Genomic DNA, 10,993 nt, shown 5'->3' with positions numbered 1-10,993 from the left:
CTGGTACGGTTCAGGTATGGGTTCAAGCAATGGTTCGGGTTGGTTATGGTTCGATCCGTTTTTTGGGTAAGAAAACTAAAATCGAACCAAGTCGGGTTCGATTAGAGTTAATCCGGATTCGGATATGATTTCCAGTTCGGGTTTCGGGCCGATAACGGGTAGCGGGTATTTTACAACACTAGTTCGATACCTTAGCAATCGACTCGTTCACACCTCTTTTGCTTTCCATGGTACGTCTTAAGGCTGACGAAAGTGAAGGAACTGAGCGCGCAATCTGCTCTGAGAATACTCTCTCTCTATCTCTATTGCAGAGAGAGCTTTATTAATGGCTTCCGTCAAGGTCAGTAATCTCATCCACCTCTCTCTCTCTCTCTCTCTCCTTTGTTTATCCCATATGAACTCGTGAACTTGCGAACTAAAGATTTAGAGAAATCAGGGATTTTCTTCTACTCTGTTAAACATAGGGTTAAGTTGCATAGTTCTCCTTCTAAGGTGTCTTTCTTCCTTTATTTATTTTTTATTAAGTTGATCTTTGTGGTCTCTGATTTCAAATTTTCCTCTATTTTTCTTTGACTGCGGATTCATCCTTTATAGTTTTTGCTTGATTGTTTACTAGTTGAGTTTTTCATACAGGTTGATAATTGGAGTTCCTTTGGATCGAAAAGGTTTCGTAATGAGGGTGAGTTTGTAATATAGTTTTATGTTTTTTTGTGCATCTGTACGTCTGTATCCGTGCTTACTTTAATTACAAGCAAATAAATGTTTTGCTCTATCTGTGTCATTTTTGGTTAAAATAATCTATCTGTGTCTATTTTTGTCCAAGTTACTTTGTTCCGCATGAATTTTTGGTAAGATGAATTAAATTGAAAAGAACAAACATAACTTAAGCTATTCTCATGTTACCTACTTACTGTTATGTGAAAGACAGAGGATGAAACCCATGGGATGCTTTCTAACCAGGCAAATTCGTACTAGTTTGGCAGGCATATTTCTTTCTTCATTCTCAAGTTATCCTTTGTTCACTATGTAATATATGAATGTGTTGATGATGGATGTCTTGAACAAATAATTACCTTAACTTGAGGGCAAGTAAGGGTCGAACCACAAGGATAAGGAGCGGATTTCTAACTTTATTGAAAAAATATTTGAACCAAAATTAAAACCGTCTAACTCTCTCTCTCTCTCTCTATATATATAAATCCTCCACTGGGCCTTGAAAGTGTTACTATGAACTCACTTGCTATATTGGAGGAGCCTTTGCTATTCGTGCACTACTGTTCATTATTCACGCCAAGCAATGTCCACAACCTGGCTGGTTGGAAGGTGTTCTACACGTGGTTCATCCATCGTATATGTTATGATTATGTGTGAGGATAATGTGTGATCTTACCCTTTCCTCCATGCAACCTCATTCAAAAACCAAAATTATATTCGCATTATCAACCCCCCCCCCCCCCCCCCCCCAAAAAAAAAAAAAAAAAAAAAAAAAAAAGACATTCCAATTGTCAAGCACCATGTAATGATCAATTACTTCATTTTGTGGTTTGAGCCGAATCCATTAGTATTGAAAAAGACCTGGCGCCAATTTCTTGGAGATTCTACCCGTAGAAGGTTATATATGCTCAACCAGGATGTCATTCTTTTCCAACTAGACTAATCGTATTTGCATATTTAATCACAAGTTTATGTGTCCGCAAGCAAATCACAAGGTTAGATTTTCTCGACCATAGAGTTCGCTCTCTCCTGACCTCATTGGTACTTGCATATTCGATCATGGAGGTCACGTATTTGCATGTTGATCACGAAGGTCCCAGGCGTGAAGGTCGCTCTCTTCTACAGGTTCGATTGCAGAGATCACATGCACACATATTGACCACATATGTCACATGCACTCGACCACATAGATCACTATCATCCGGCCATTGGCCATGATCACTTGTTCGACTATCCACATGCTCACAGGTTAACCATGAAGGTCACTTGTGTGCATTCTAACCACGTAGGTCACATGTGCTTGATTGGGGTGTCAACCTCCTAGTATCAATCTTCATAGCAATGCCTAAGAGAGCATCTTCAAAGTCTATGATGTCACCTTCTCTCAATGTAACAATCATCTTCCTTCTCAAGCGGTTGTTGAAAAGTGATGGGGCGTACACCAGGGCTAAACACTTGCGTGGCGTTAAGTTACTTTGTAGGGAAAAGGTTTCTCAACCAAATTCTCTGTGCATCTATGCTAACTACAATGTAGTCATTCTCCCTGCGGCAACATTGAGGGCTCCATGTTGATGCAACATTTCCCAAAGCATCATACTTTTGACATTGTGCTAATGCCTTGTTTAAAGGCATCATGTCCACTACTATATTGGAGTGACACCACCCTCGTAATGTCATGTTCAGGAGCTTTACAATTCCTCGCCAACTACCACTAGCCAATGTTAAGATTAGAGGGTAAGGGTCATAATCATGTCCTCAAGTTCTTTTTCACTCAATTGAACAAAGAAACCAGCATCATCTATGCCAAATTTGATAAAAAAGATCGTCTGCAGTTATCTTGGGGGCGATTGATGGCCAAGCTGTCCAAAAATTTGCTTGGGGGCTTGCCTCTTCACATTCACTTTTTGTTTTGTACCTGACATCGGCGCCTGAATGCCTTACACCTACTGAGGCCACAGCTTAAAATGCCTTCAAACATGTGGGAGCAGCGAGTTGCCGCCCCCAGTCATGTGATGGAACTGCTGGGTTCCACCAAACCCATCCCCTGTTCAAGGATTGAAGGTGATGCCTTTTCTGTCTCTTTTCTTCATCACAATGCAGGCCTAATTATCTGGGCCCAAATTAAGGTCTAAGACACATCCGTGGGACTCGTCAATGCATGTTAGTATTCCACAGCCCATCGATTTAGGTCCAACCATTAACGTTCTTTTGTTCCCTTCCAAAAAAAAATAAAAATATTTGGCTAACCTTCTTATGATATTTTATTCTGTCATTGCGTATAGTGTTATTTCTTATGCATATTGTCTTGCAATACAATTAAGTTATTTCTAAAAGGTATGTCGTCCTGCTAGCTTCTCGAAGTGATGGAGACTGGACATGTCCTCTATGTGGAAATGTGAACTTTGGCTTTAGAACCATTTGCAATCGTGGAGAGTGTGGCGCTGCCCGACCACCAACCACTCCGGTACGTCAAAATGTGCTTCAATTGATCATGCAATTTTCTTTGTGAGTCAGAGCTTTGGAAAATTTGAGTTTTATGAGCTCCTTTGATATGGGGATTACTTTATTTATTTGGGTTTGCATTTCTATTATCAATTATTCAATGCTGTACATTTGGTTATTGTTCGCTTGCCCTTCCAATAATACTTTCGTTCAATTATGTGCACTATTTTTTGGGTAATGTATTGTTTCTTCTTTACAAGCATATGATCACTCTGTCTCACATTTGTTGTTGAAGTCAACAAATTCATTTGTGATGCTTCTTGTAGTTGTTTGTTTGGTATTGATGGGAACTTGGGAAGTACAAAATAAATGCAAGAGATATTGTTCTTGCTTGTAGTTGTCACTTGAAGAGGGCATCCATTTCCTTTATCTCCCATAAATGTGGGGCCACATTGGTGGACACCTGTATTTCAATTTCATGAAAAATGCAAAAGCTTTCGTTAATATATTGTGAGTCATCATGCATGTTGGTTACATGCTTTTCAACTTTGTAGGAGTGAAACTTCATCTTCTGTGAGCATTTGAAATCATGGGAAGACCTGAATTTAGCTTGATATGGATGCCATAAATTTTGGTTATGTTAGTTTTATGGGCTATATTGCATAGCTACGGTCACATGTTTCAAAGCTTGATATGAGTACCATGTCGAATTGGGCAATTCCTAAAAAAGGATTCATAGGCTTTGAGTAATATTTTAATTAGTTTAGAACATAGTTATTTGATGTAATAGTGAGGACAGTGGATTATGTGTGGGGGCTTCAAAGTTTCATTCCAGAATGTTTGTTGAAATATTCCATTTTTTGACATAACTGAAACATTGTTATATATTTAACATATTGGCATGTTTTGTAAGGCCCCATTTTTCCATACTAAAGTAAGCATTAAATAAGTTTTCGAACTTTAATATTCATTTAATGAAATAACAAATGTCTTTTCACGAATATTATAATGGACCAAATGCAATGTTTTCAGGTATTTTGTTTCGGAATGTTTCGAAACATTTATAATGTGCATTGATGAAAAAATTATTATTTTCAATTTTAGGTTTCATCTTTTATGAAGTCATTTATGGGTGTGGTATTTGGAAATGCCTAACCACGAGTCTCTGGAAGAAAGTTATGCAGGCAAAGTGCGTTATGGGTAGTCTAGATGAAAAATTGGAGAAGTGGGGGTCATCTTCTGGGTGTGGCATTTGGAAATGTCTTCTCAAAGTGCTTCTTGAGTTTCATAATAGGATAGATTTTAGAGTAGAAAAGGAAATAGTCTAGTTTTGGGAGGATTGTTGTTGTGGTAACTCTCTACTTAAAGCACAATTTTCAAATCTTAATTTTATTTCTTCCAAGAAGAATCTTTTGAAATCACCAGTGTTTCAACCTGGTGGTGAGATTTATTGGAACTTCGGATTTAAGAGGAACTTTAATGACTCGTAGATGAGGTCCATTGCTAATCTTACATCTCTGCTTTGGAAAATGATTGTCGGGTTTGGTTGTTGACTCATGATGGTGTTTTCTTTGTCAATCATTCACTCAAATCTTTGGCCCATGCGTCAACACCCAATTTTTCAGCTTCAGCTATTTGGAGGTATAGATTTCCATCCAAAATGGTTTTTCTCATCTGTTCACCTATTTTATGTACGGTTTTGATTTTTGACTACTAATCATTTTATTGCCAAGGTGTCTTATCCTTGTATGTTGTTCTCGATGCTTAAGCTAGTGTAGAATCACTCAGTCATAATTTGATCAATTGCTCTTTTTCCCTCCATTTCTCTTTACATTTATTGGATTTTCCCTACATTGTTTCTACTTCATTTTCAAAGTTGGCAATGCACAACCAAATAATTTACTCTTATAGAAAAAATCTTGTGGTCGTTTGATCCCTTTGATGTTTGTTGGGGAATTTGGAAGGAGTGTAGCAACAAGCTCTTTGAGGGGAAGGTGCACTCTGCTCGCAAGGTCATCATTAACATTTTGGGCATCATCTACTTTTGTACAAGACCTTTGACGAGATTAAGGGTACCTTTTTAGAGGATTTTCTTTTGAGTGGTAGCTTATATTTAAGGAGATTGTGCAAGTTTCTTCTTGTGTCCTCTTGATTGTTGGATGGTTTGTTTGTTTCTTGTTTCTTTTTCCATTTTCTGTTTTCAATTGTTGGTGAGTATTCTTGACCACTCTTTTACTTCTTCTCTTTAATAAGATTATATCGATACAAAAATGTAAAGTAACTTGGTTTTTGTTATGATAGTTTGTGGTTTTTGGTTTGGCAGACAATGGGACCGGTCCATATACCACCTGGGCCTTTTGACCACCCTAATCCTTTTTATCTAAGGGGTGTTGGGGCTCCTTCAGTTCCACCAGTAATGCCGAACAATTATGGGGCTCCGTTTTCACTTCCTGGGATGCATCATGACTATGAAGTGCCCGGGAGGGCTCCTGGACCCTATGGTCTTCTATATGCATTTCCTGGATCGTTGGGAGGTACCTTCCTTCCTCTCTCTCTCTCTCTATATATATATATATATATATATTACTTTACTGATATATGTTGGTGAATTAGGCATGGGTTATGGTCCAAGGCCTGCTATGGATGGATATGGGTTTGGATTTCAGGGATCACCATTAGCTGTATGCTTTCTCAACTTCATTACATTTTGAGTCCAGTTGCTATGGTTTTTTTTATTTATTTAAGAGATGCTTTTTCATTAAAATAGTTCAAAAGCAAATGAATTCCCAGCTAACTCTCACCCTCGATGATGTTTTTTCTATTTTTTTTTTTTTTTTTTTGATAAATAATTAAATTAATGTAAGTACACATTTTTTTTTCAATGGTTTCCAAGTGCCTCTAAATATCGTAAGGCTTATTTGGGTATTTGATACTTCAAGTAAAAACTATGAAACAAAAAGGCTATTCACTTATGTAATCTGAGGATTTGTATGTTCTTGGATATTCAAGATGCCTGGTCCTTGGTCTGGAGGAGGCACAGCTGATAACAATGCTTCTCGGAAACGTCGTGGAGGTGATTATCTTGCCCCTTAACTATGTTTATTAAAATTTAGTTATTGTTTTTTCCCTTCCAATTTTGCAATTATTATGAATAATTTTTTTTATAAGTATTATTATGAACAAACTACCCATCAATTTTTTTTTTTATGAACGAATTGAATTATTAGCAGTTGTAGACTGGTTCTAGGATTTGTAATGTAGAGGCAAAGTTACCCACTCTTCCTTGGTTTTTTCCTTCTTTTTGTTCATGACTCTGCAAACATGCCCTCATCTTGTATGAGATAACAAGACGACTCAAGTCATCTTGGTATCATTCGTGAACTAATGAGATGCTGTTCTGAGATTTAAAACCATTATTCCACATTATGAGAAAATAAAATTTCCAGTATTGGTAATCATTATCTTTACTTTTTCTTTATTAATAAGTCATCAATGGGTTTTCAATTTTATAATTTGCTTTTGGTGGTGATGGGTTTGTTAATTGATCTTAGGATATTCCTTCTGAGTTTAATCTGGCAATTGACATGCTTGCTAAATTTGCTGGCATTTGAAATATTTCCTTGTGAAAGAGCATCTTAACTACAAACCTGTTTTCTAATTTTTTGTACTTCTAGATAAGATCCGATTTCTTCTTTCTACAAGTGTTTCAACTTCATCCAGATGGTTAACCAAATGGGTTTTGCAGGGCCAGATGGGTTGTCTCAAGGGGATTGGATCTGTCCAAAATGCGACAATGTTAACTTTGCCTTTAGAACAACATGCAACATGAAATGTGGAACTCCCAGACCTTTTCCTGTGAGTCTTTCTCGCTTGCTAAGTTTTCTTCTTCTATATATATATTGGGTTCTGTTGACTTGAGAAATGACACAAGATCTTGACCGTGGAAACACAAAATCTAATGGTTGAAAATTATCCTCGGGATAAGTATCACCAGGATATGTTTGGTAAGATACGCATAAAATTTCAACTGTTAGATTTTGTGTTTACACGGTCAAGATCTTGTGTCAATTCTTGAGTCAATATATATATGGGGAGCGTTCGATAGACAATCTAAGGGGGACAGCATTGAGAGACAAAATTTGTCCTATATGGCTTAAAAGTTTCGGAATGAACTGATTTTTTGTGAGGATGATCTCTATGGTGAAGAGATCATCCGCACAAAAAATCAGCACAATCTGAAACTTCTAACCCCATAAAAAATGGTTTACAAAGTTGAAGAATGTGGGCCGTTGATGCCGTTAATTTGTAAATCACTTTTGATGGGGTTAGAAGTTTCAGATTGGGCTGATTTTTTGTGAGGATGATCTCCTCACAAAAAATCAGAGCCCAATCTGAAACTTTCAAGCCATATAGGACAAATTTTGTCTCCCAAGATTGTTTGCCGAACGCTACCCTATATATATATATATATATATATATATATATATATATATACTAGAGTTTGGCTGTGCCTGTGACACTGTCATCTTTTTTGTTAAGAGGGTAAAAGAGGAAAGATAATAAAGTTGTAGGGGTATTATTGGAAGACGGGTAGAAAGAAAGTTAAAAGGCAATAAAGTTGAAGGGGTATTCTTGAAAAGGGAGGAGAGGAGGAAATAAAGTTGAAATTGCTCCTCTAGATGCGTGTGAGATTGAATCTGAACCACTCTTTATAGGGGATAAACATTGGGGGAAGACCTTTTGTGATTAATGTCAAAGAGTAAACCATTTTGGATAATTAGTGACAGTTTGGTTGTCTCTATAAAGTGTAAACCATTTGTGATTAATACCAAAGAGTAGATAATTCTAATCCATACCTGAAATTTCAGGTCCATTGAACTTGGTTATTATGTATTAAGGCCACTACAAACTCGTTCTTGGTATTCTGGCATATCTTAGAATCCATAAAAATCATCATCATCCAACCCAAACATTTGGTTTCTCATCAAGTTATAATTGGATTCAAGTGACTGCTTCATGGTATCAAAAATCGAAATGCATCTCATGAATCAAGCTCAGGTTTCCAACAGTCCCAAAAAGATCTTTGTTATCATTGGCAAATTGAAACAAACGTGCCTAACCTCTCACCTCAAGTCTTGGGAAAGATGCATCTCTATGCAAATCACTCCTCTTTAACCAAAAAGGGGACAATTTGACGAATGCGAACATTCTTACCTCAGAATGTATGAAGACCCCTTTTCTTCTGCTTCCTTCTAACATCCTTTGCACCATTAGTTGAAATCTTACTTCCAAATTTCAAAGATCTTACCGGAGTTTAAGATCTTACTTTTACTCCCCTATCCCTCTTTGGCTGAGATCACTAATTTTTTCCTTTATTCCTCCCAATTTTCATAGCCACAGTCATTTATAGCCATCTGGATGCTCTCCCAAGTTTTCCCTTTCTTCTTTCCTACTCTAGACATAACAACGAAAACCCTGGGAAATTTGTGATTTATGTTGGATCTTGTTTCATCATTCTGTGTTCTCCCTTTAGAGAATTTGCTCCGAGAAAGGCCTGCCATCTTCACATGCAGTTTCATTAGTCTTTTATTCAACATCTTCTTGCCTGCTATCTTTAATCTATGTCCGCTTTTATGTCTGACTGCATTCAAAACAACTTGCTTTCTAGATGATCCCACTCTAGAAGAGGGGAATAATAACAAATCCTTCTAGTTGTTTCGATCTTCCTGAGGGAAAGAATTGTGTTTCCACATTTTGCTTCCACCATAATCATTGTCATCAGTGCAATCTGTTGACCTCTAAGGTTTGCTTATAACTGAGTTTCTACCTATTTTCCACCTTCCCAAAGCAGAACTCCCTAGCTTTATCAGGTACAAAGAAGCTAAGGGACCTGCAGAGAGAACCTTAGATTACGACAATTGATCTCCAACGAAGTTTAGAGTTAACACATGATTCCTTCCACTAATCCATATCTGTAAGGTCAAAACCTGGCTAATAAATTTCTTTTTCTTGTTTGATCGGGCCCTAATTCTTTCCCATTGTAGTAAGTTATCCATTTTTCTGGTAAAAGAAAGTGGGAAAGGATGACTTGGGCTACATTGGAGATCTGTTCGAGTGCCACACATCGGAGAAACTGGTTTTCGTGATAGCTTGATATTATTTTCAACTCCTACATGTTTTTTTTTTTTACTTGAAAAACCTTAATAGAGTGATTGTTTTTTCACATAATCATGTAATGTTCCATAAGCAAGAAAGTGCTGGAAAATGGGGATTAAATCACTTTTAAACATATCTCATCTTTTGACATGAATTCTCTAATATTGCACGTAAACCAACTAAGTACTCTAAAATTCGGCTCTATTTTCATATCTATCATGATATACAGACATAATTACATAGGTATGAGCATGTGCAAGGATGTATTTAATCAAAGTCACTATGGCTTGCTTCCTTGTAGGTTCCAGAGCAGTCAGATACGGGAGTCCCAGAAGGAAGCTGGACCTGCAGCAAATGTGAGAATCTCAACTACCCTTTTAGATTAGTATGCAACCGAAAGGGCTGTGGGGCTGAGAAACCGACTTCTGGAAATCAGTAGGATCACCCTTGACAAATGCGTGGCCACTATTATTAAATCCCCTCTTATGTGCATGTTACCATGTAGCAAACTGACGGCTGAAAAGAGTTTTTGAGAAGAGATGAGTGGTGTGAGCACACACATGAGATGTGTGGCTTATATTGTACTGTTGATTATTATGATCGTCTTGAATTATACGAGTACTTGTTTGGTTGATTATCAGGCTTTCAAGTATTACATGTTTTTCCCAATTTGTGATGTAATTGACCAATTTAGGTGCATTGAACATTAAAGTTCAGTTGAAAGGCTTATTTTGAATGTTATTTACATTATTGCTAAACTTACCACAGGGTTTCCAAACTTGGTTTCTCTTTCTGGAAAAAACTTTGTAGGGCTAGTCTGCTTCAAAGTTTTGGAGGAATACTCATTGTAAGACACATGGCATTTTCACGTTTTGGTGAATAATTGAGATAAACCCCAAGTTTTTTCAAATTAATTACGTACCCATTAACCCTGAGTCTTCTCTTATCAACTAATAAAAAAGTCCATCTCTGATAAACTAATAAAAAAATTATTTAAATAACTTCAAAATTCTGTGCTTTTTCCTACCAGAACCCGTCATCTTCAATATCTTTGATAATGATGTTGACAACGGCAATGATCATCATCACCACGTACCACCAAACATTAAAACTTTGGCTGCATCAAAGTCGACTCTCATCTTGTTTTAGCACTCATGGATACTGAGTTGACTCATTCAAGTCATGTTGTCTTAGAGGAGTTATCTCATCGAAAATTGGTTTAGATGATTTTTTAAATATATATATTTCTATCTAAAATAATAATTTTTTTATTTTTATAAATTGGATTGATAGAAACCCCCCCCCCCCCCCCCCCCCCCATTACAAAATATTATCTTTTATAGATTACCAATATTTAGATCATTGATTGATTATTTTATTGAGAAAACAGCAAAACTGGTTGCCTCTGTCAAGTCTCTGACATTCAACATATTAGGTGAGTCATCTCGTATGAGTCAATGTGATGAGCGATTCATGCGGAATCATAATAAATGTCTGTTTTTTTATTTTATTTTTATAAAAGTAAAATGTGGCGTAAAATCTAAACTAAAATTGAGATCATCATAAAATATGAGAAAGTTGGGATGGTAGAATAGGTTTGAAATCATGATCATTCTTAACCAATCGATCAGATATATTTCTTTATGAGTGCCAAGATTTGCTAGCTTGGCCCGCCTACCAA

At 36.8% G+C, this 10,993-nt stretch overlaps 1 protein-coding gene across 1 annotated transcript; it reads left to right on the top strand.

Moving 5' to 3' along the window:
* Window positions 1-202: 202 nt before the first annotated feature.
* On the top strand, window positions 203-10,062 carry LOC147408106 (ranBP2-type zinc finger protein At1g67325-like). The gene is made up of 8 exons (XM_086436981.1): window positions 203-340; window positions 634-679; window positions 3,066-3,178; window positions 5,480-5,690; window positions 5,770-5,837; window positions 6,166-6,229; window positions 6,902-7,011; window positions 9,614-10,062. Exons 1-8 carry the CDS (start codon window positions 326-328, stop codon window positions 9,749-9,751), a joined length of 765 nt encoding a protein of 254 aa, XP_086293107.1. The 5' UTR covers window positions 203-325; the 3' UTR covers window positions 9,752-10,062.
* The last annotated feature ends 931 nt before the right edge of the window (window positions 10,063-10,993 follow it).

Source organism: Akebia trifoliata, chromosome 3 (assembly GCF_017979445.1).
Source record: "Akebia trifoliata isolate Shusen 1 chromosome 3, ASM1797944v1, whole genome shotgun sequence".
Lineage (NCBI taxonomy): Eukaryota > Viridiplantae > Streptophyta > Magnoliopsida > Ranunculales > Lardizabalaceae > Akebia > Akebia trifoliata.
Note: the sequence above shows the minus strand (reverse complement) of the source record. Positions and strands in the feature narration are given on the sequence as shown.

Coding starts and splice junctions, on each gene's coding strand:
- LOC147408106 (XM_086436981.1), top strand. Junction 3,179..5,479: donor CCCGACCACCAACCACTCCG/GTACGTCAAAAT, acceptor TTGGTTTGGCAG/ACAATGGGACCGGTCCATAT. Junction 5,838..6,165: donor TTCAGGGATCACCATTAGCT/GTATGCTTTCTC, acceptor TGGATATTCAAG/ATGCCTGGTCCTTGGTCTGG.